General features: G+C 38.5%; 1 protein-coding gene across 2 annotated transcripts in view; it reads right to left on the bottom strand.

The window, feature by feature from the left end:
* DSC1 (desmocollin 1) overlaps positions 1-12,606 on the bottom strand; it is a 33,813-nt gene extending 21,207 nt beyond the window's left edge. For both annotated transcript variants that reach the window (XM_069569298.1, XM_069569299.1), the window contains exons 1-6: positions 12,544-12,606; positions 9,402-9,486; positions 7,310-7,512; positions 5,919-6,035; positions 4,075-4,230; positions 1,491-1,635 (exon numbers count right to left, since the gene is read on the bottom strand). In XM_069569298.1, coding sequence (XP_069425399.1) covers positions 1,491-1,635; positions 4,075-4,230; positions 5,919-6,035; positions 7,310-7,512; positions 9,402-9,486; positions 12,544-12,606 — 769 coding nt within the window. The remainder of the gene's footprint in view (positions 1-1,490; positions 1,636-4,074; positions 4,231-5,918; positions 6,036-7,309; positions 7,513-9,401; positions 9,487-12,543) is intronic.
* Between the last annotated feature and the right edge of the window lie 12,896 nt (positions 12,607-25,502).

Below are 25,502 nucleotides of genomic sequence, written 5' to 3'. Positions count from 1 at the left end.
CTTGACGGACATGAGTTTGAGTAAGCTCCGTGAGCTGGTGATGGAGAGGAAAGCCTGGTGTGCTGCAGTCCCTGGGGTCACAAAGAGTTGGACATGACTGAGTGACTGAACTGAAGCATGCATGCATGCTTAGTCATGTCCGACTCTGTGACCCCATAGGCTGTAGCCCTCCAGGCTCCTCTGTCCATTTCTCAGGCAAGAGAACTGGAATGGGTTGCCATTTTTTCCTCCAGGGGATCTTCCCAACCCAGGGATTGAATCCACATCTCCTACAGCTCGTACACAGATAGGCAAATCTTTTTTATCACTGAGCCAACAGGGAAGTGCCTAAATGCTCTCCCACAGCTTTAAGCTCCCCTTACCTGGAAACTTCAATTAGGTGGCTACCACTGATAATATGATTTGTATTCTACATAGGTAAGAATATTCACCCTACCCTTGGGAACAGGGGTGCTCAAATTCTTCCTCCTAATCTAGTCCATGACCATTTCTAGATGAGACCTTTTCTATGTATCTTGTTTCTTTTCTACTCAACTTGATAATGTTAAAGGAAAAGACTAGCTTTGCATATGATAACTAAGGTTTCATGCTATTATACTTTAATAGATGTGCTGAATTGCTAATACATACAAGACAAACATTACACAACAGTCTGAGTGTCATTTGGACAAGCTTTATGGCTCAGAAATCAGAGTATTGGTAATGTTACTGTAGCAAACCATTTCTTGTGGAGAGTAACATTAAATATGCACACACAGTGACAACAGAATGGAGAAGGCTTAGACACTAAGAACATATCTTGTGATTTTATAAATTAGACTTGTTACACCCTTTGGTTTGATGAGGTCACAATCTTGGCTGCTAAGAGCATCAGACTAGTTAAAAAAATTTTTTTTCCAATTTGTTTGGAAAATAAGCAAAGTAAAGGAATACATATGTTATAAGCCTGATCAGCATTTCCACCATAATCTATTTTTGAGTCCTTGAAAAGGTATTGTGACTTTGTAAAGATTCAAAAGATCTATTGCTTTATAAATACATCATGGACACCTATGCACATGATCAAAATAGAAAATATAAACAGCATTTGTCTGTCATTGTGGATTAATCTAACAAAGTTAGAAACTTTGTGGATCAGTTAGCAGCCTTCTACATGTGCCTAGAAAATTAATACAAAGACTTTGACTTTGAAGAGCCTATGATCTTACAAGACTACAAAGTTTTATGTAGAATATTTTTTAAAATATTTATTCATTTGGCCACACTGGGTTTTAGTTGTGGCATGTGGGATCTAGCTCCCTGACCAGGGATGGAACCTGGACCCTCTGCAATGGGAGCATGTAGTTTTAGCCATTGGACTGCCAGGGTCTGTATGTAAAATACCTTGAAAGTCAAACATTTAAAAATATTTTGCCTAGCCGTGCTTAAAACAGTAATAAAGAATTCAACTGAAGCAAAAAATCTCATGTTTTCCTAAAACATGAACTTACCAGTTCGGCAATTCTCAGGCACAGTAAAGACAGTCACTTTGTTTTCAAAATATGGGGCATTATCATTGTCATCTTCCACTTTGAATACGAGGGGAAGTGGGTACTCAGGTGCATAACCATCTGCAGTGGTTGCATAGGCATAGATCTGGAAGGTAGATGAACACCGTCAGTTGATTCTTAAATAACAAATCAGGCACAAAATTGAACTTAGCAGTTGGGGAAAGTCATAATACTTAAAAAAAAATCATTGGCAAAGGTCTATCTAAGAATGTATGCAACAGAGAGACAACACAGCCACACAATCTATGCCCGCCCTCCAGCTTCAATCCTTTCTCATTGTTTTCCCATCAAATATCACACACTCCCGCTCAATGAGGCTTCTCTGGTCCCTGAATTAACTGCGTACTGTTCTCCTTGTTAGAATGCATGTAGACTTCCCCAGGTTGTGCTAATGACAAGTTGTTATTGGTTTTTTTTCCTAAAGTTTGTACAAAATATGATTCTAGTTATTTGTAGACTTATATATGGACAACAAAGGATGAGATGGTTGGACAGTATCACCAACTTGATGGACGTGATTCTGAGCAAGCTCCAGGAGGTGGTGATGGACAGGGAAGCCTGGCATGCTGCAGTGCATGGGTTCACAAAGAGTCAGATATGACTGAGCAACTGAATTGAGCTGATACACATATATGGAGAAGGAAATAGTAATCCACTCCAGGATTCTTGCCTGGGAAATCACATGGACAGAGGAGCATGGTGGGCTACAGTCCATAGGGTTGCAACGAGCTGGACACGATTTAATGACTTAAGAAATAAACAATATATATCAACTGTTTCTGGGTGATTCATTTATGCTCTTTTCTCTATTTACCTGTATTTTCTCATTATTCTATCCTTAAAGATGTATTTCTTGTGTAGTAAAAGTGTTAGCAAAATTATATATGCATTCCAAACTCTATCTCAAAAGGATATATCTTGGCCCCAAATGCAATGATTTAATGCCCTTTCTCTTAAATACCATAAGATTATTTTTGAACTCTTCTTATGCAGTATACACACAGTCAGTCTTTGGTAAATGGTTGTTGAGTTAAACAGATTTTCTCCACTAACAGAAACAACTAAAGCTGCCCAGAGTGAACTCTGTGTGAATTCAGTTCTTCACCGTAGCTAACTTTCTTGATTCCCCTACTGTAACCATTTTCTAGAATGAACCAAGATTAAAATCCCAGGTATCTAACCCCTCCCTCTTTAGCCTTATGTTAGTCAATTGCCAGACCCTAGAGAGTGAAGCATTTCTGTGCACTAGGTTCTTGAGATTACAGCATTTCTGTGTCTCTTTATCATTCATCTCCTCTTTTCTATTTCCAAAGCCACCATCCTCATGTGACCCCAAATGCATCCTATCAACTTTCCTGTTGTATCCTATACACACGTCCAACCAGCTCAGTTCAGTTGCTCAGTCATAGCCAACTCTTTGGAACCCCATGGACTGCAGCACGCCAGGCTTCCCTATCCATCACCAACTCCCGGAGCTTGCTCAAACTTATGTCCATGGAGTTGGTGATACCATCCAACCATCTCATCCTCTGTCGTCCCCTTCTCCTCCTGCCTTCAATCTTTCCCAGCATCAGGGTCTTTTCCAAGGAGTCAGTTCTTTGCATCAGATGGCCAAAGTATTGGCCGACCAACTTGCCAACCAACATCCAACAAACTTTCCTATAATTGTCCTGACCTTCTCCAAACTATGTAGCTTTCAGGAGTCAGATGCATTTCCATAAAGCACAATTTTAATCATGATATTCCTGAATAAGACTCTTCTGTGATCTCATCATTATCTACCAAAGTAACAGAAAATCCTCATTGCTGTATTGAAAGGCCATATTACATCTTCACATGCTCACCTGATGGGAAAGACATTTCCACTTCTAATCTCTAGGAGAGAAGTTTTTGAAATAACCGTCCATGTTCCCTATGTTCCCTTTTTTACTTTCCCCCAAACAACCTCCAGCTGGGCTTTTTCAGTAGTAAAACTTATACTTTGGTTTTCATCAGTCTGATCCCTGTATCTTAATAAATTCCGCACTAAGGGATCCAGTACTCTTGCCTGGAAAATCCCATGGATGTAGGAGCCTGGTAGGCTACAGTCCATAGGGATGCTAGGAGTCGGACAAGACCAAGCAGCTAACACTTTTATTTTCATCCTGAAACAATTAAATCAGAATTTCTGGGAACTGGCCCAATCATCAGTATTTTTTTAAAATTATCATGTGATCAGAGCTAAGTTATTATTGAGAACTTTAAATTCAATAAAATTCGCTGCTCTTTTCCTAGGATTATATACATCAAAACCTGATCTTTAAAGTTGTTATTAAATATTCCCTTCCCCCTCTCTTTTCTTCCCTTGTAATAATCATCCTTTTTCATCTATTGTACCAATAGAACTTTAAAGTTTGTATGACACATGAACAATATTTAAAATATTAAGACAAATCATTGATTCTTCTGATATATATAAATAGCTTGAAAATACTAAACCAGTAATAAAAAACATAAATCTGAATTAATGATGCAATCATCTTACCGGAAACTCTTGATATTGCTCACGATCTATGCTTCTTGTACAAAATATATCCCCTGTATCTTTCTCTATGAAGAACAGATTGAAGGGCTCTTTGTCTACCCCTGGTCCACTTATGGAGTAAAAGATGGTGTAGTTTTGTGCAGCATCAGACTGAACCTGTAACAATAATTGACAGTTTAGGAAAAGAGCAAATATATCATGATAAATCTTTCAACCTAATCTCTTGTGATAGTTTATTTTTTATTGTTGTTGTTTAGTCACTAAGTCATGTCCAGCTCTTCTGTGACCCCATAGACTGTAGCCAGACAGGCTTCCCCGTCCATGGAATTTCTCAGGCAAGAATACTGGAGTGGGTTGTCTTTTCCTTCTCCAAGGGATCTTCCCAACCCAGGGATTAAACCCAGGTCTCCTGCAGTGGCAGGCAGACTCTTTACTACTGAGCCACCAGGGAAGCCCTTATTTTTTATTTCTTGCTCTCTTTCCCACATATCTATTCTTTCTTTCCCAGTGTCTCCCATATTTTTAAATTCTCAATTATATCCTGCATTGTGCAAAGCCACAAACTCTGTCACTTATTATTGAATACTAAATTCTTTGAAGTTATCTGCATATGTATGGAAAAATCATGGCATTGATTATTCTTTTTCTATTCTTATTCACTTATTCTTATTCCTGTATACAGCCATGATTTCAGTGGTTTTGAATTATTTGGAATGGAAATTTTTGTGACTAAAAAACTGGAAATAACACAACTTTCCTCCCATAGTTAATGCATCATAAATTGTACAATTTCAACTGAAGATCATGGCATCCGGTCCCATCACTTCACGGCAAATAGATGGGGAAACAATGGAATTAGTGACAGACTTGATTTTCTTGGGCTCCAAATCACTGCAGATGGTGACTACAGCCATGAAATTAAAAGGCACTTGCTCCTTGGAAGAAAAGCTATGACCAACCTAGGCAGCATATTAAAAGGCAGAGACACTACTTTGCCATCTAGTCAAAGCTATGGTTTTTCCAGTAGTCATGTATGGATGTGAGAATTGGACTATAAAGAAAGCTGAGTACTAAAGAACTGTTGCCTTTGAACTGTGATGTTGGAGAAGACTCTTGAAAATTCCTTGGAATGCAAGGAGATCAAACCAGTCAATTCTAAAGGAAATCAGTCCTGAATCTTCATTGGAAGGACTGATGCTGAAGCTGAAACTCCAATACTTTGACCACCTGGATAAAGAACTGACTCATTGGAAAAGACCCTGATGCCAGGAAAGATTGAAGGCAGGAGGAGAAGGGGACGACAGAGGATGAAATGGTTGGATGTCATCACCGACTCAATGGACATGAGTTTGATCAAGCTCCAGAAGTTGGTGATGGACAGGGAAGCCTGGCCTGCTGCAGTCCATGGGGTCGCAAAGAGTTGGACAAAACTGAGCAACTGAACTGAACTGAACTGAAAACTGGCCTAAATGAAGTGGCAGTAATACCACTTTTTGGAAAACAGATATATTGGCCTTTTTTTGTGAGGGTAAGTGCTAATGAAAGGGAGAATTGAATTATGCAAAATCTGTAGGCATGTCTTCTGTATGTGAATGCTAAATTCTGGCAAGATATTTGGGAGAATCTGGATGCAGACCTAAAAGAATCAGAAACTCAAAATATACAACTTGTTTCTAATGCTAAAATGTGACTTTTGGAGGGAAGTGATAAAATTCAAACTCTTCTACAGGACCCTAGTTCTCGTAAATAGATGGTCCTTATTAGTACCAAGGGCTTCTCAAATGGAAAGTTTTAAAAACAAAGAAGCAAAGCTAACATATAACATCAAATGAGATGACATGTACCTGCTGCACGTGCTGTGGAAATGGACCTAGTGAGTTCTCCATCAGTGAACATGGAATAGGCGCCCATCGCCTCTTGCTTCGCCTGAGGACTGCGTCTTTCATATGTCTCTTAGGAACCTGCATTGGATGAGAGGTGAAAAAATACAGCATTGCTCATCATTCTAGATCCAGTGATTTTTCAGATAAACAGTAACATGAAGAAAATAGGTAATGGTTGCACATAACAATTTTATGGATAATGCCCAATTTCTGTTTTTTTTTGTTAGTAACACACACACACACACACACACACACAACCAGTTTCACCTATTTCCTGTTTTAATCATTTATCACCTAACCATCACCAGAACTTTATAGGGTTTTGATAAAAGATACTATCTGAAGAAATACTGACCGGCTAAAAAGAAATAATCCAAAAAATAAAGAATTGATTTTATTCCACTAAGAGTGGTACAACCAAAATTTGCTAAAATGCTAGCTAACTTGAAAAGCATTTGTATACCTATATAAAGACACATAGTGTGTGTTCCAGCATATTTTATTTCATATGGAGACTCTTTACAATTTGGATATAAAATAACATTGTATAAGCCTTATGTTACATTAAGGTTTACGTTAATGTTATGTAACTATATAACATTAAGTCTAAATGTTAAACAAATGTAAAGGATATGTAATATGTAAGCATATTCTACATTTGATGAAGATTCTCACAGTCAAAAGGAATTGAGCTGAAAAACTTCCTTATAAATCAAATCACTTATTAATAAATTATCTTGTAAGACCAAATCCATTGTGCATAATTTGTTTAAAGTGAGATTTATATGAATTCCAGGAACCTTCTCCCTTCCTAAGCATCATCACTCCCTGCAAGAAGACTATCTCAGAGTCAGAACATTCAAACCAATCCTGTGGACTGGCCATACAGCATTCTCTGAAGAAAAAGACCCTGTAAAATGTTCTGTTAAGATAGGAATAAACTGGAGACCTTCTCATCTTTTCTTTAAAGAGAGACTCAAAGCCACAGTCACTCGAGGGAAAGCCATACAGGGTGGAGTGTCACGCCTCCAGCCAGAATCAATCTTCAATGAGTCTTAGACCTGCCCTGCCTTGTTCTGCAGGTAAGTCACTCTTGTTGCCACACCTCAGAACATCATTTGAAACCTTTGATATTCTGCCTTTGTTCCCTGGCTACAGAGCTGTTCATTTTTACACCACTTATAAATCACTCTATTGCTCATTAAAGCAGTCTAGTCTTTACATATGTTTGTTATAAACGGAATAGAAAAAAAACTGAGTATTCCAGAACAAGAATTTTAACAAGGATGGAAATAAATAAGATGAAGGGCTCTGGTGAGCAGATTATTGTGCTTAAGTCTTGTCTAATATACCTTCTTTCCTCCTGCTTCCAGTATGATTTCTATCTCCTTCTGCCCCTGTCCCTGACTGTCTGAGAGCAAAATGGAAAAACTCTTCTTTTCAGAAGACAAAACAAGGTCATGTGTTGTGTAAATGGAGCCATCTTCTAGAATCCTGAAGTCAGGATCACTTGACTGGATTAGGCTGGCGGACTGGAGACACTCCTTCAGATTCACTGCAGGGAAGAAATTTTACAGTAATTTGTAAAGTGAAACAAGGATAGAACAAGTTTTACAGGAATGACAACCTCTAGTTAATGTGGGAGAAGCAAAAAGAGGGAGGTTACGCTAGGGGTGTGTGAAGTACTTACTATTCTAAAACTTATAGGCCATAAAAATTAAATAGTTAAATTGATGGAGTTGCTGTCTCCACTGATTTCATTAGCAATTAATTTATGGATAGATATAAAATACTTTTAATGTCACTGGATTTATTGTTTCCACTTTAACTCATTATTATGTACAAATGCATTGTTCTCTATTACATGTAGTATAACTAACTGCATGATGTCAGATTTTGAACTTCTTTGAAATCATCGGTGATAGCTATTAATAAAACTGTCTTGCAAAAACATTAGAAAACTGTTCTACACTTGAATAATATTTCTCAGTAATATTGCGTGTACTACTTCTATAAAATCTTTTGGAAACTTAATAAACTCCATGCTTAATAATCCCTAGTGGTTGTATTAAAATATTTCCTTTGCAGATTCATATTTAATATATTGGATTGGCTAAAAAGTTCATTCAGATTTTTCCATAGGCTGTTACAGAAGAAACCCCAATGAACTCTGTGGCTAACCCAATATTTATCATATTTACTATGTGTCTTTAGAGTGTAGGCTGTGTATCCTTTCAGTACCTTTGAAAGAAAAAGGAATTAATTTAAAACCTCCAGACACTGGGCAAAGCATTGTCTGTCTTGGAAAGAATACCACTTCTGTATATGAGATATGTTTTTCTAGTCATAAACTTAAGGCTAGTGAAAAATACTGATGAAAGGGATGTTATTCCTGGACTTAGAACAACCAACTCATGTCTCAGATATAGCTGTAGCAGTGTGTGTATGCATCCTCAGGCACTCAGTTTGTCTGACTCTTTATAACCCCATGATTGTAGCCCACCAGGCTGCCCTGTCCATGGGATTTCCCAGGCAAGAATACTGGAGTGGGTTGTCAATTCCTTCTCCAGGAGATCGTCCCAGTCCAGGGACTGAATCCACATTCTCTTGCGTCTCCTGCATTAGCAGGCAGATTCTTTACCGCTGAGCCACCGGGAAACCCTGGCTGTGACAGTAAGACTGCTGCTGCTGCTGCTGCTGCTGCTTCTAAGTCGCTTCAGTCATGTCCGACTCTGTGCAACCCCAGAGATGGCAGCCCACAAAGCTCCCCTGTCCCTAGGAGTCTCCAGGCAAGAACACTGGAGTGGGTTGCCATTTCCTTCTACAATGATTAAAGTGAAAAGTGAAAAGTGAAAGTGAAGTCGCTCAGTAGTGTCCGACTCCTAGTGACCCCATGGACTGCAGCCCACCAGGCTCCTCTGTCCATGGGATTTGCCAGGCAAGAGTACTGGAGTGGGTTGCCATTGCCTTCTCCGACAGTAAGACTACTTAAAATTTTATTTGACTTTCAGAAGCTTTTCTGTAAAATAGATCACATAAATTCTTGCTGGGCACCTGGTCTTTGTCATCAGTCTCCAGGATAAATTTTCTTTTGGGCACTTCAATTTTGTCATGTCTATTTTCTATCTAACCAATGAAAGAATGTTGGTTTGGCGATTTTGGCAGCAGATCAGTCATAGGAAATTAAAATACGTTTCTCATTTTGGTGCTTTGTTTGTACTAAACTTAGATAATTTAGACTTCTGATGTTTGCTGATTTTCCTGCCAAGAAAAGTAACACAGCTAACTTGGTGCTTTAATTGTTTCTAACCACAACCAAAAAACAAGTTGTTTATCTTTCATTTCAAGTCGAATTTTAATGCCAAAATGACTACCGTATAGCTTGAGCAGCCGAAAGCTAAATGTAGCAGTCAAAACTATGAAATTCTTAACATCCTTTCTCACCTTTGCCTACAAGTGCTTCAGCCCGAAGATGAGAAGGAACTTGAAGAGAAATTTTCTGACAAGCATCGCAAAATAATATTAAAACCTCAAAAGAAAGAAAAAAATCAGGAGTTACATTTGATCAGAAGCTTTCACATTACAGTTTTGTCTTACTGATAAAAATATTGTGAATTTCAATAACAAATTAATCTTCTAATCTTTCAATATTTTTCATATTCATTTAAAAAGGAAATAGCAAAGAAAGTGGCTTTAGGAACACAACGGTCATTTAGTAGCAATGAAAAAATTAAAATGAACAGAGTTCTTAGAACCTGGATTGTATTGCATCATTTCAAGAAAATGAGTTACAAACTATTGACTTTATATGTAGAGTTTATCATCTCTAAGGTCATTCATAAATGTCTTTCTGATTTCTCAGCATGAAGAAAGTACTTAACTTTGGAATTCAGTAATTATGTATTTGTATACAAATCATCCTTTTCACAGCCCCAAGCAAACTGAGGTACTTGAGGATGTTTTTAACCTCCTAAAGATCAACATCCACCAGTATTCCCTGATCTCAAATTACTCCTCAAAAAGGCTTGGCTTATAAACTTCAAAGTCTAAATGATCTCATTCACAAAATTAGTCTAAAAAAGAAATATATTTCAAAATATGGAGAGTAGACTTCAACAGGGTAAAGATTTTTAGTTCAATTCAAGACACAAATATTGCTTTACAAAGCCATATACCTAACTCAAGAAAAAACCGAGCCTACCTGAAAAATTAAAGAAACGCTATCAGTTTTAAAGTGAAGTCGCTCAGTCGTGTCCGACTCTTTGAGACCCCATGTACTGTAGCCTATCAGGCTCCTCCATCTATGGCATTTTCCAGGCAAGAGTGCTGGAGTGGGTTGCCACTTCCTTCTCCAGGGGATCTTCCCGACCCAGGAATCGAACCTGGGTCTCCAGCATTGCAGGCAGACGCTTTACCGTCTGAAGTGTCTGTAAATTCAGAACCTATTTTTCTTGGCATTTTCTGTTTATTTGCTTCCTCTACTCTTTTTCAAAATGACTGTTTTGTTATTACTTAAATATAAAATAGAGCTTTAACAGGTAGGTGAATTTTATAACCAATATTTCTCTGAGGACGTATTTCTAGAGTTAAGGGAAAGTCGCTCAGTTGTGTCCGACTCTTTGCAACCACATGGACCATACAGTCCATGGACTTCTCTAGGCCAGAATACTGGAGTGTAGCCTTTCCCTTCTCCAGGGGATATTCCCAACCCAGGGATCAAACCCACATCTCCCGAATTGCAGGCAGATTCTTTGCCAGTTGAGCCACAAGGCAAGCCCTTCTAGAGTTAGGGGACCCATTATTTGAGAGAAGGAAAGAAAACCATCAGCTATACTATGGATGTACATTTCTTTTCTAACTCAACCCAAGTCTATTGGCTATATCATGTAGGCCTATTTAAATAGTCTGTAATTTTGCAATAACTATGTTAGATAACACCAAAAACTGGAATTTAAAAAGTTGTATTTGTATTCTGGCTTTAAATTAAATAACCTTTTTTTAAAAAATGGGTCTTTTTACTACTTACTTGACTTCTTAATATTTTCATTTCTAATGTCACGGAATGTACAAAAATATACCTAAAGAACTTTCTGTATATAAAAAACTATATATTAATAATGGTCTAAGTATATAATGTGGAAGAGCATTTTATAATTAGAAACAGATACGTGTATATACACATGTAGATTCATAGACCTACACATTGATACTATATAGTCACACATTATTCTCAGAAGATACATCTACATATCCTCTCATACCTCCATCATTTTTCCTTCCTGCCCTAGGGTCTCCACTTCACTGGTTCTGCCTCACAGACAGAGCAGATCTCTAAGACATACAATATATCACAGTCTTCAAGTTAAACAAGCAGCTTAGTTATTTGGAGGAAGCTGGGGTCAGACTCATTTTTAGGCATCATGGGCATAAGGAATGGATGGGCAGTGGATGAACCAAAGGGTACTGTGCAAAGCAGAGACCAAAAGTAAAAGAAATCTGGGTGAATATCTTGGAAAGCTTTCCCTTCATTTTACCTAACTAATAATACTAACTAAAGATCTCTGTTTTCCCCCTAAACATACCCCCAGACAATTATAGGATGAGCATATGACCATTAACCCCACTTATTGTATTTTTTTTTAATTTATTTATTTGGCTGTGCTGGATTTTAGTCACGGGATCTTAGTTGAGGCATGAGAACTCTTAGCTGTGGCATGTGGGATCTAGTTCCCTGATATAGGAATTGAACCTGCGTTGGGAGCATCGAGCCTTAGCCACTGGACCACCAGGGAAGTCCCCTAGTGTACTATTTATACAGAGAAAATATTTACCCTTTTACAATAAAATCTTTAAATACTGAAAATATAATCTGAAGCTAAAATATTTTATTAAAATGAAAACAAGAAAGAAATTCAGTGCTCAGAAACGCCAGATGTAGATATGGGACAATGTCTCTCTCCCTAACCCCCGCCAAAGAAAAAATTAGCACCTAAATACACAGTTACAAAAAAACATAAGTGGAAGTCAAGTTCATGTATTTTATCGATGAATGTCACATTTTTCTTTATTATTATTTTTTTTTTTCCAGTTAAATGCCTTCCTTGAACTAAGAGCTCCGCCCTTCTCTCAGCCCTTTCTGGCTAAAATGAAGCGAGTCCTGGATAGTTCACATCTTAAGCAGACTCCTTTTCCTCTTCTCGAAGCTCAGGGGAACTAAGCAGGTGAAACAAGTACAGCTTATTTAGTGACTAGTAGCAAAAGCAAACCTCAGAACTTTCTGGGCCAAATGCCTGAGGAGTGAATTCATCCCATTGCTCCCTAGAAAAACACCCTAGCAAGACTGAACAGGGGATTCCCTTGAAAAATGAACAGCTTGGCGGTGGAAACTTGAGAAGCAAACCAAACACCAGCCTCCTGGGCCACAAGTCTCTCTGTGCTTCCTTGAATTTTACTCAGCTCTCCTCCGGTTCTTCCAGTCTCCCTTCTCTGCCTTCCACTCCCGCCCTCCTCTCTTTCAAGCCCGACCTGAAGGAAGGCAGCACCGAGTAACATGCTTAGACTCCCTAATCCTTTGCTTGTTACTCACCAGGAGAGAGAATAGGAGCTGCTTCCAGAAGATGCTCCCTGGGGCGGCAGAGGCCACAGCCATCAGAAGTGGTCCTGATGCTCAGGGATGGTGACTGGATAACAGGGCAGTTTGGAATACACGGGGCGGCTTCAGCAGATTCCCCACGGCTGGCACCTGGGCAGGGTAACCTGTTGTCACCTTGGCGCGGATGAACTTGGTTTGGAGAAAAGTCAGCAGGCAAACGGGAGAAATGACAGGAGAGGGAGCAATGGGACAATTGCTTTCCTCCTATTCCCGGGTTAGTCTTCGTCCTTCAATTCAGTTACCTCGGAATGGAAAGAGGTTTTCCTACAACTAGGGAGGGTGGGGTACAAAACACCCCCAAACGCAGCCACTGGCTCCTCCTCACAGCTTTCAAAATTTCTCCTGCCACTTGACACATTGGCAGAAGCAACAGGGAACACCCTCCATCCTCGGCCCTCCTCCCTTCCCCCCAGGTCGATGCTCTGAAGTCCTCCCCGGTTATTACCCACTCCCACGTCCTCCCCTCCTTCCTAGCCTTATTAACCTGTCTTGCCCCTGGGCACAAACATAGATTGTGCATGAACTCCATGCAAAGAAGCGATGCCTCCTCAACCGCCCTTGGCAAATCAGGGATACACAGGCAAGTGCAATCACATACATCAGGAGTTATCTCCCCATCTAAGCATTTAGGTGTAGTCTGTCACACACAGCAAAGCCGTTCTGCTGGAGATCGAGGGCCGCCGTCCACAGTAGCAACTTCGCAGATGGCGTTGTGTCTGCTCCTTATTATCCATTGCACACTGGTTTGATTCTCTAGCTGTCAGAGGAATTTACTACAGTGTATATCGATGTTGTAACAGTAAGTGAATGAGATATAATTTTCTTATTGCAGTCTTCAGTTTTTTTAAATTCCATTTATTTAAGCTGGAAAAAAAAAAAAACAAAACCCTGAGTTCACCCATTTCTTCCACCATTTCCCACCTCCTGCTTCTCTTCTAAACCACCAGTCTGTTCTCTGTATCTATGAGCTTAGCTTTCCATCTATTTATTTTTTTCTTAGATTCCACATGAAAGTAAGATCATGGGCATTTACCTTTCTCTGTCCTATTTATTTCATTTAGCATAATGCCCTCAGGTCCATTCATGTCATCGCATGAATAATATTCCATTGTATATACACACACCACAATTTCTTTATCCACTCGTTCATTGATGGAGACTTGATCAATGGAATCCAGGTTGATTCCATATCTTGTCTATTGTAAACAATGCTTCAAAGAATATGGGGTTGCATATATCTTTTCAAAGTAGTGTTTTCCTTTTCCTTGGATAAATACCCAGAAGTGGAATTACTGGATATGGTAGTTCTATTTTTAATTTTTTGAGGAACCTCCATACTGCTTTTCATAGTGGTGGTACCAATTTACATTCCCATCAGCCGTGTAGAAGTGTTCCTTTTCTCCACATCCACCCTAATACTTATTATTTCTTATCTGTTTGATGATAGCCACTCTAACAGGAATGAGGTGATATCTCATTGTGGTTTTGATTAGCATTTCACTGTTGATCAGTGATATTAAGCATCTCTGAATGTACCTACTGACCAAACTCTATGTCTCCTCTAGAGAAATGTCTATTCAGATCTTCCGTCCATTTTTATACTGGATCATTTGCTTTTCTGCTGTTGAGTTGCATGAGTTCTTTACATGTTTTGATATTAGCTCATTATCAAATATATGATTTGCAATTATTTTCTCCCATGTAGTAGATTATCATTTCATTCTGTTGATAGTTTCCCTTGCTGTGAAGAAGCTTTTTAGTTTATATAGTCCCACTTGCTTATATTAGTATTTGATTTTGTTGTTTTTGCTTTTGGATTAGATTCAAAAAATCATGGCCAATATTTAGTTCAAGGAGCTTACCACCTCTGTTTTCTTTTAGGAGCTTTATGCTTCCAGGTCCTATCTTCAAGTCTTAGTCATTCTGAGTTTTTGTGTGTGGTGGAAGATTGTGGTCCTGTCTCTCTCTCTCTCTCTCTTTTTTTTTTTTTTTTTTTTTTGCATTTAGCTGTCCAGTTTTTCTAGCACCATTTATTGAGGAAACTCTTTTCCCCATTGTATATGCTTAGCTCCTTTGTTGTAAATCAGTTGACCACATTAACTGTAGGTTTATTTCTGGGCTCTCTATTCTGTTCCATTGATCTGTCTGTTTTCATGCCGATATCATACTATTTTCTAAAAAATAATGTTAGGCAGTACTTCTCATAGAGTGCTTCCTGATTGGGGTCCTCCTCTCCCTCCTTGAGGAGGTAGCGCCCATTGGCCAACATCCTCCTCCCTTGGCACACTTACCTAAAGGTTCACTCGAGAAACCCTGAGGCTGACACCCACCCCTGTGTGCCTGGGCCTCTGGCCATTCCAAGCCTGGCAGGTGGGTCTGGGGAGATGCCCCCTTTACCGGCAACTCCATGGGTACATGGTGCACTGCTCGAGCTGCCAAGCCTTGCTCACTGCACCACTGGGTCCAGATCCAGCTGGCCAGACATGCTGGGTCTTTAGCTCAGCTGGTGCTGCAACTGCTCCACCCTGCTCATGCAGCCACTCTCTGAGTGTAATACCACACTATTTTGATTGTGATAGCTTTGTGATGGAGTTTGAAATCAGGTCCCACAATGTCTCCAATTTTATTGTTTCTCAAGACTGCTTTGGCTCTTTTGGGCCTTATGTGGTTCCATACAAATTTTAGGACTGCTTTTTCTCTTTCTGTGAAAAATACCATTGGAATATAAAATATCAATTCTCTTCTTATTGCATTCTTTTTATTACTCATGTAAAGATGTTTTCCCTTGAATATCTTTATTTGAGAACACCTGTAATCTAAGACCAACTCTTTTAAAAAATCACTCCATTCATCCAAATTACTTGTACATTACATGCAGGACATTCTTGCCTAAAAGTACATTTTCCCATCAAGCTTAGTTTTTTTAAACACTAATGACCCTGGCAATGGCAACTTTAGCATCAGTTCTCCCATCATAACTCAATGAGTTCAATATCAGTATCACACACATAGCAGCAATGGAAGTTAGGAAAGGAGGGTAAATCTTTTCATATGGTAATTGTTTAATTTGGAGCATCAAAAGGAAACTTAAATTCATATTTAATTAGCCACTACTAAGAATCAGAGGGAGAAGAAAATGGCAAACCCACTCCAGTATCCTTGCCTGGAGAATCCCAGGGACAGAGGAGCCTGGTGGGCTGCCGTCTATGGGGTTGCACAGAGTCGGACGTGACTGAAGCGACTTAGCAGCAGCAACAGCAAGAATCAGAAACCACCAACAGGCATTTCACTAAATCCTCCCAAACAGCCCGGTGAGGGCTCCTTTTAGATAATGAAACCGTGAGAAAGGAAGTAACCAACCTCCGCCCATTAACCCAGAGAAAATGGAGAAGTAAACATGTGAACTCGGGTCTGACTGTCACCAAGGTGCGACTCCTTTCACTCTTTCATGCTATTCTGATAATAAATGTATATCAATATACTGAAAATGGGCAGAAAATGATGATCAGGAATGTGAGAATTCTGTCTTGTTGAACGATAAGCCAGTCTGAAACCAGTGAAATGTATTCAGAAGCAGATATATGCTATACCTCTTAATTGCAGTCAATTATTCTAGAATACTATGGGCATCTGGCCTCTTTTATGAGGGTCTTTCTATAGGCAAAGTAAAATGGCTATTCAACTACTTACTTTATAAATGTTTATACTTGAAATTGAGCTTCCCTGGTGGCTCAGATGGTAAAGAATCTGCCTGTAATGCAGGAGATCCAGATTCAACCCCTGTTTTGGGAGGATCCCCTGGAGAAGGGAATGGGTACCCACTCCAGTATGCTTGGCTGGAGAATCCCATGGACAGAGGAGCCTGGTGGGTTACAGACCATGGGGTCGTGACTGTGGGACCACAAGTTGACCATGACTGATCAACTAACAGAGACATATACTTGAAATTAGTCTTCTTGTTCTTGCTACTTATATTTCTACCTCAAAAGAAAGAAAAAAAGGTACAATTCAATCTCCATGCTTCAGAAAAAGGAAAAATTAAAGATTTTCTTTTGATAATCTGACAGAATATATAGAGATGGAAATAATAATATAACTGGAAAATAAAAGGTCCTGGAAAAAGAACTGAATGATATTTTGTACTATGTTATTGCCAAAGATAGAATCACCAATAAATATATATTCTGAATCTGTGTTGCAATTGATTTTCACTAAGAAAATAAAATCATTTCAATTGGCAAATTTTATATTTGATGTTTTAGAAGAAAAGAATGAAAATGTAGAAACAAGAATAATTACCAAAGCTGAAGCTCCAGTACTTTGGACACCTCATGTGAAGAGGTGGAAAAGACTCTGATGCTGGGAGAAATTGGGGGCAGGAGGAGAAGGGGACGACCCAGGATGAGATGGCTGGATGGCATCACGGACTCGATGGACATGAGTCTGAGTAAACTCTGGGAGATGGTGATGGACAGGGAGGCCTGGCCTGCTGCGATTCATGGGGTCGCAAAGAGTCGGACACGACTGAGCGACTGAAATGAACTGAACTGAACTGATACGTGTAAATTCAACTGAAATTCTGTGTATTTTAAGCATAATTATCTAAGTATAGATTTAGATAATAAACATATATTTAATTATATATATATATTCCTGAATTCAAAGACTAAAGTTCTTCAACTCTTGAATCCTGGAAAGTTGGGTTATATTTTCCAATTAATGCAGTCATAATTGCATCTTCCTATGTTATGACATTCTCCATTGAAATGGGGAAGAATGCATTACAAAAATTAAATTGGTGATACTGAAAAAATTAGCATGTATGACCTGTAGCAGAGATGCAAGGCATTTATCGCTAAGTTCAAGTTAATCCAGAATCTTCTCCATGGTTCTGGAATCTTTTTTTTTTTTTAATTCTACTTCTTTTAGCCTGCCTGCTACATGGTTTTTGTTTTTCCTCCAATTAACTCTTTCTTAAAAGTAATTTTAAAAACTTTTTAAAAGGCTAACTCTGAATCATTGGTTTGTAAATTTACCACATCAACAATATTTTCCCTGTATTTGCTACTTATGCACAAAATTTTCCTTAAAATTTAAGTACTTTATATGAAAACAATTTATTTTTATAATAAAATAAAATTATAATAAGTCAATTACCTTAAAATCAAGTTAAATGAAAGCAAAATTTATCCCTTTCAATTTCCTGCCATCAGGTTTTTCAAAAAGAGCTCTATTTTATATTTATGTGTACATTTGATGTATTTTGTTTCTTTTAATCTGTGTTTGAATTAACAACATAACTGACTGATAGTGTAGTACGGTGGTTAAGAGCTTAGACTCTGGCTTCAACTCCTGTCTTTACTATTTAGTCACAATATGCCAGTAGGTAAGTCACTTAACCTTTTGTGCCTCAATCTCTTCATAGTAAAATGGGGGTAATAATAGCTGCTAATTTAGGCTATTATGAGGGTAAATATGATATTACATAGAACACTTTGAACACTGTCTGGTTCATAGCAAGTACTAATGTTTTATACCATATAATTGCCCAGGAGTGTAATAAAAAATCAGAGACTAAATTTTAAATGAAATACACACTAAATTATTGCAAATCCAAGGTCCCTTGAAAATGCTATCTAAAGATATATAAGCAGATAGATTCGTTGAAGAAATATTTAAAGGTTTGTATACTGGGCTCTGATCCCTGCTAGACGATTAGCACCATATACAGAAAGAAAAGAAGATGAAATCCTACTATTCAAAAAGGCGTACTTTGTGGAGCAGAACACAAATGTATTCTCTTTTAGTTCAAAATCACAGCACAGCACATAGGTTAAAAAGAGGCACTTTAACAAATATTAAATATCTTAACAATTTAGAGAGAAATTAAGAAAGATAAGGATTACATGCTTAACAGAGAGACTCCTGTAAAAGAAAAGAATTAATTTAAAATATGTATATATTGCATATTTTGCTTTCCACCATAGATTTATTTGTTTAGGTTTATTTATTTCTCACACAGAGAAAGATTTAAGTTTAAAGATCTACCTGACCTTTGCAGGTCTTTAGTTTTTAGTTTAAGAAGTGTCAAGAATACACGCCTTTCTATGAATTTCAAAGAATGTGTCTTATAGAAGCACGTGACAGTTTTCATAAAAGATATATATTCACAGCTAACTTGCAGAAAGTGCTGCTTATGAATAAAGTCTAGGCCTCAAAATAGCCTCTTGCTCATAAAATATTATCTATGTCAGGCTACCCAGTTTATTCTGAAAGACTTTGGACTGGTAGGAATGCTTTACATGTTAATGAAGCCCTCACAAAGCATATTTAGGTTAAGTGTATAGGACTGAAGTAAACAGAAACTACAGGAGTAACAGAGTGTGTGGGCTTAATGTGGAAGATCAGAAATGTATAAAGGAGTTAAAAAGAAGTTAACTGTAGAAGCCATCTGGTTCTCAGAGATCCAGTGTGCCATGGAAAGTCCCTACAATTCCAGTGAACTCATGGACTTTTATCTGGGTAAAATGTTACTAAAAGTTAGAAGTAACTCATAGCTATTGACAATTACTGAGGAAGGATTTCTTAAGGCTGTTTGCATAGAGTACTGACTAATTTTATGAAAAATGACCACTTCCCATTATCATCGAAATTGTTGGCAGACTTATGAAAAGAAACATCAGCATAAATATCTGCATAATTTAGAACTCTCTCTATTCAGCACACACACCCAACTTAAATTGGCTTAAGAGAAACAAAACAAAACAAAACAAAATTATTGAGGATAAAGGCATTTGTTAGGTCATGTAATTGGGAAGTCCAGGGATGTCCTGGATTCAAGCATAGTTCAAGCCAAGCGATCAAATGATGTCACCAACATACTGGCTGTCTCGGACTTCCCTGGAGGCCCAGGGGTTAAGAATCTGCCTGCCAATGCAGGGGACACCAGTTTGATCCCTGGTCCAGGAAGATTTCACATGCTTCACAGCAACTAAGCCTTTGTGTCACATTTATCTGGGTAAAATGTGAGCTGGGTAAAATGCCGAACCTGAGCTCGCACATCACAACTACTGAAGCCCATGGGCCTGAAGTCTGTGCTCTTCAACAAGAGAAGCCACCACAGTGAAAAGCCTGTGAACCACAGTAAAGACCCAGCACAGCCAAAAATAAGTGAATAAATAAAGCTATTGGTTCTCTCCATCTCTTAGCTCTGACTTTCTGTTGGTTTCACTATCATTCAGTTTTCTCAGTGCAGAGCCAAAGATGGTAACCAGAAACTCTCAGACTAGTCAGTTGTTCAGTAATCCATAGTTGAAAGAGCATGTCTCATTTTTACTAGTTGGAGTAAACACAATCCCACTAGAGAATCTTGCCCCAAAGGCTGAACTCAAGGGAAGGCCAGAGCACATGGGCGAGAAGTGGTGAGGAAGATCTTGCTCCAAGACAATTGTCAGCTATTGACAGAAAAAAGTACCTGGAAAAACAAATTATATGATGACCAGTAAACTGACCTTTTCTTTATTCTCATTTCAACCATGTCAGTGGATTATCCATCAATCATTTATTAACACCTTCTGTTTCCTAAGCACTACTCATGGTGCTGCTGAATGGAAGCTGGATAAAAACACCATCTCTGCCCTCATGAAGCTTACAGTCTACCATCAGTTTTAAAAATTAAAGTACTTCATCCTGGTGAAAGAAACACAATGAATATTTTAGACTTTTATTCTCTTTCTGATATTTCCTCCAGTTATTACTTTCGGTGCTAGTTTTCAAAATTAAGTTTTTAAAAAGTATTTTTAAATGACAGATGGAATTTTACTGTCAGTTATTCATATTACATATTAAAATCATGTTTTTAAATGTTTATTTTTAAACATAAAAGTATATATTCCTTACCTAAACTTTGTTAAGATAGAAAATGAGGAAGGGAATCTTCATCTATGATCTAAAGGTAATCTTCCAGGGTATATACTCCAGTCCAGTTTCTGTATATAGAATTTTTTAACATTGTTACACTGTGCTATAAATATAATTACATAGCATGCTTTGTCCACTTAATAAAATAAAACAGACAGTTGTCCTATGTCATAAGTCCTATATAGATTTACCAGTGACTGTATTAAACTTCTTCAAATAAATGATTTATGATTGATTTACCCAACTCCTTAATATTGGGTATCTGTCATTTAATTTTTTATTTTTATGGTTATAAAGACCATCTTGACAGATGCACCCCTTCTCTATTTGTTTGCTAAGTTGCTTCAGTTGTGTCTGACTCTTTACAATCCTATGGACTATAGCCCACCAGGCTTCTCTGTACATGGGATTCTCCAGGCAAGAATACTGGAGTGGGTTGCCATTTCCTCCTCCAGAGGATCTTCCCAACCCAGGGATCAAAGCTGCGTCTCTTATCTCCTGCATAGGCAGCCAGGTTCTTTACCACTGGTGCTATCTGGGATGGCTCTCTCTAGATTTAGGAGCATCTTTTCAAGATAGAGTCCTACAAGTCCTACAAAGTCCTACAAAGTTCTAGATCAAAAATATTTAATTTAATGGGACTTAATAGCTTTTAGTATATAAAATCAACTTGTGTCACAAAAGCAGAGTACCCATGTACATTCTTTTTTTTTTTTCCTAATTTTGTCAACCTGGATATTTTCTTTTTTAAAATTAATTAATTAATTTTAATTGGAGGATAATTACTTTACAATACTGTGTTGATTTTTGCCATACACTGATATGAATCGGCCATGGGTGCACATGTGTCCCCCCATCCTGAACTCCCTTCCCACCGCCCCCCCCCCCCCCCCCCATCTATCTGGGTTGTCCCAGAGCACCGGCTTTGAGAACACTGCTTCATGCATTGAACTTGCACTGGTAGTCTATTTTACATATGGTAATATACATGTTTAAATGCTATTCTCTCAAATCATCCCACCCTTGCCTTCTCCCACATAGTCCAAAAGTCTGTTCTTTACATCTGTGTCTCTTCTGCTGCCTTGCATATAGTATCGTCATTACCATCTTTCTAAATTCCATATATGTGAGTTAATATACTGCATTGGTGTTTCTCTTTCTGACTTACTTCACTCTGAATAATAGGCTCCAGTTTCATCCACTTCTTTAGAATTGACTGAAATGCGTTCTTTTTTTATAGCTGAGTAATAATATTCCCTTATCCATCCGCCTCCCAATGGACATCTAGGTTGCTTCCAAGTCCTAGCTGTTGTAAACAGTGCTACAATGAGCATTGGGGTACACGTGTCTTTCAGTTCTAGTTTCCTCCATGTGTGGGAGCAATCCCCCAGCACTGAGATTGCTGGGTTGTATGGCAGTTATATTTCCAGGTTTTTAAGGAATCTCCACACTGTTTTCCACAGTGGCTGTACAATTTGCATTCCCACCAACAGAGCAAAAGGGTTCCCTTTTCTCCACAAGATCATTTATTTTTTTGTAAACTCTTTGATGGCAGCCATTCTGACCAGCATGAGATAATACCTCATTGTGGTTTTGATTTGCATTTCTCTAATAATGAGTGATGCTATCTACGTACATTCTTACTGATAGTGAATGCAACAATAAACACTCTCACCAGGGTCAAAGTTATCATATCACTAAAAATCTTTCTATGTTACTAAGTTAAAAAAAGTTATAATTTTAATTTGAATTATTTACCTAATCATGATGTATAGCACTTTTCACAACTACCAAGCCATTGTAGTTTTTTTTTTTTTATAATGCCTATATTCTTTTTTATGTATTGGCACATATTTGAAACTACAGAACATACCAAACAAGTTAATAATTAAAAGACTTTCTTCAATGGAGTTTCTTGAGATGAGAAAGTTTTTAGACTTAATTTCTAGCCTTTTGTAACTTTGTGATTGAGTCAACAGAACCCATTGACTGCAAAAGTATTTCTGCCTATAAGTCCATTGAAACACTAATCTTCCCTAAGAAACTACTGATATTTTCTGAAGTAACAACCATGAACTCACTCAGAGCTTTATAAATTGATTTTTGGCTAGATTGAAATATGTGTTGTCATTTCTATAGCAAATGTGATTCATACTCAATGGAACCATTTCTAATTTCTTTCATTCTTGAACTAAAAGTAAAACCCATTCCCTAAGGTTCCTGTAGCTTGTTTTGGATGTCATAAAAATAAATCTCTATTGATCAGATTTTGTATAGTGTTTAATGAAATGCCCCTAAGAATTTGTTCTTATCTAAGGTTAACTGAACAGACAGACTGTCAAATCATCAAATCAGTGGTCCTGCTGCTGCTTAAGGCTCAAAGAGTAAAGAAGAGGGATTAAATTGTTGGTCCTTAAGGGTTGCTATGAACTGCAGCTATTTCTTATATGTAGTGTTATTTAGTTGCTTGTTACTAAGTTGCTTCAGTAGTGTCCGACTCTGTGCAACCCCATAGACAGCAGCCCATCAGGCTCCGCCATCCCTGGGATTCTCCAGGCAAGAACACTGGAGTGGGTTGCCATTTCCTTCTCCAATGCATGAAAGTGAAAAGTGAAAGTGAAGTCACTGAGTTGTGTCCAGCTCTCAGCGACCCCATGGACTGCAGCCTACCAGGCTCCTCCGTCCATGGGATTTTCCAGGCAAGCGTACTGGAGTGGGGTGCCATTGCCATAGCAGTGTCTAACTCTTTGCAACTGCATGGACTGCTGTCCAGTAGGCTCCTCTGTCCATGGTGGGATCTCCCAGGCAAGAACACAGTGGTGGGTTGCCATTTCCTTCTTTAAGGGATCTTCTTCATCCAGGGATCAAACCCAATTCTGCTGCATTGGCAGGTGGATTCTTTACATTCTGAGTCATATTCAGGAAGATAATGAGAATGGGAAACAGAAACTGCTGTGCATGATCAAACACAACATGTTCTCCCGCGTGAACAGAGAAACACTTGGTTAAGTGTTTTATTAAAAGTTTTTAGTAAAAAGTTTTAGTAAAAGTTTCCCTATACACATTTGAACTAGACTGTTTCTGAGAATATTTGTACTTCGAAGATGTGCCTGGCTGCCCACTGTGCTTCTCTTGAGACTGATCAGAGGTCTCAGGTACAATGAAAGAACTCGGCTTTATCTCAACTTGGTCTCAACTATTGTGCTGACTCTTTTGCTATTTTACCTTTATTCAGAAAGAAAAGAATTCTGTTGTCTGTTTTGCTGAACCCCAATGGTGTTACTTTCATTAACACCTTAAAATTTTAACACATTAAAATTCTTATATAAGAATTTTTAACTCATAGGATATATAATGCATGAAATAGTGATTGATGGAGAAAGGGAAGATAGTGCCCCATGAATATTTGTGGACTAAGTTATATTAAAAATACACATCTACACTTTACGTTTGTATTAACTGTGTAAACACATTCCTTTATATAAACGGATTAAGAGTGATTAACATTAAACAAAAGAAACCACACCTTTTAAAGCATACTCCCTTTATGAAATAGCTTCAGTTAGCCACTGGACTCAAATTACTGTTGCATTGTAGATGCTTCTGCAATCAATTGGTAACATACAATTCTCCAGCCCTGGAATAATTTAGGGAAAGTGAGTCTAGAAAGCACTGACCGTAGGAACTCCCAGACTTAACTCCCAGAGTTTGGATTCGTATTGGAATGGGCCCAGTATTTTGCCAGGTCGTCAGACAGTGTGAATTAGAATAAGACCCCTATTTATCAATAAGGATTTGCTATGTGTTCATTGGAAGGACTGATGTTGAAGCTGAAACTCCAATACTTTGGCCACCTGATGCGAAGAGCTGACTCATTGGAAAAGACCCTGATGCTGGGAAAGATTGAAGGCAGGAGGAGAAAGGGATGACAGAGGATGAGATGGTTGGATGGCATCACCGACTTAATGGACATGGCTTTGGTTGGACTCCGGGAGTTGGTGATGGACAGGGAGGCCTGGCTTGCTGCAGTTCATGGGACTGCAAAGAGTCGGACACGACTGAGCTACTGAACTGAACTGAACTGAAGTGATGTGTCTCACACTGCCTGGGAATGTGAGAAAAACAAAATTTGTAGGGGAAAACAATTATGCCCTAAAAAATGCTTACAATGCTGTGAAGTAGACAAAATGCCTATGTTTCGAAGAGAGAACAGAACAAGAAATATATGAAAGAAAGAAAGTGTTAGTTCCCAGTCATGTTCGACTCTTTGCAATCTCATGGACTGTAACCCATGAAGCTCCTCTATTCACAGAATTCTCCAGGCAAGAATACTATGGTGGGGTCCCATTCTCTTCTCCAGAGGATCTTCCCAACCCAGGGATCAAACCTGGGTGTCCCACATTGCAGGCAAATTCTTTACTGTCTGAGCCACCAGGGAAGCCCCATGAAATACATGAGCACATGCTGAATATTGGTCAGGATTTCAGTTTTCCAGCATTCAGAGGAAGGACATTCATAGAAGAGTGGAATAATCAGAAAACCAGAACATCTTAGCCAGTGTTAGGTGACCAAGCATAGATACTAACATGTTCTTCAAGCCTAGACCAAGGACTTCAAGCACAGACCAAGAAAATGGTCCTGAAATCAAAGTAAGTGTGTATTAAAACAAGGATAAACAAGTTAGTGGTGCCTCACTAACTGTAAGTGAAACGGAGGTTCAGAAAGAAAGTGTATCTTGTAAATGGAGAATTGAAAGATAGATAGGAATTAGATAAGCGAAAAGAGGATGCAGAACATCTGATCTAAAAGAGGCACGTGGACACGGTGCCCCTGCCCAGGGTTGCAGTTACCTGCCTTGGATTCCAACCTGTAGCTATCAAGACCCAATTGTCCTATGCAATTTTATATAAGGGGCTTACTTGAACATCCACAGATTTTTGTATCCTCAGTGGTGTGAGTCGGGCATCCTGGAA

The sequence above is a fragment of the Ovis canadensis genome, chromosome 23 (assembly GCF_042477335.2).
Source record: "Ovis canadensis isolate MfBH-ARS-UI-01 breed Bighorn chromosome 23, ARS-UI_OviCan_v2, whole genome shotgun sequence".
NCBI classification, from domain to species: Eukaryota; Metazoa; Chordata; class Mammalia; order Artiodactyla; family Bovidae; genus Ovis; species Ovis canadensis.
The sequence above is the reverse complement of the archived record's forward strand: the minus strand, read 5'-3'. Positions and strand labels throughout refer to the sequence as shown.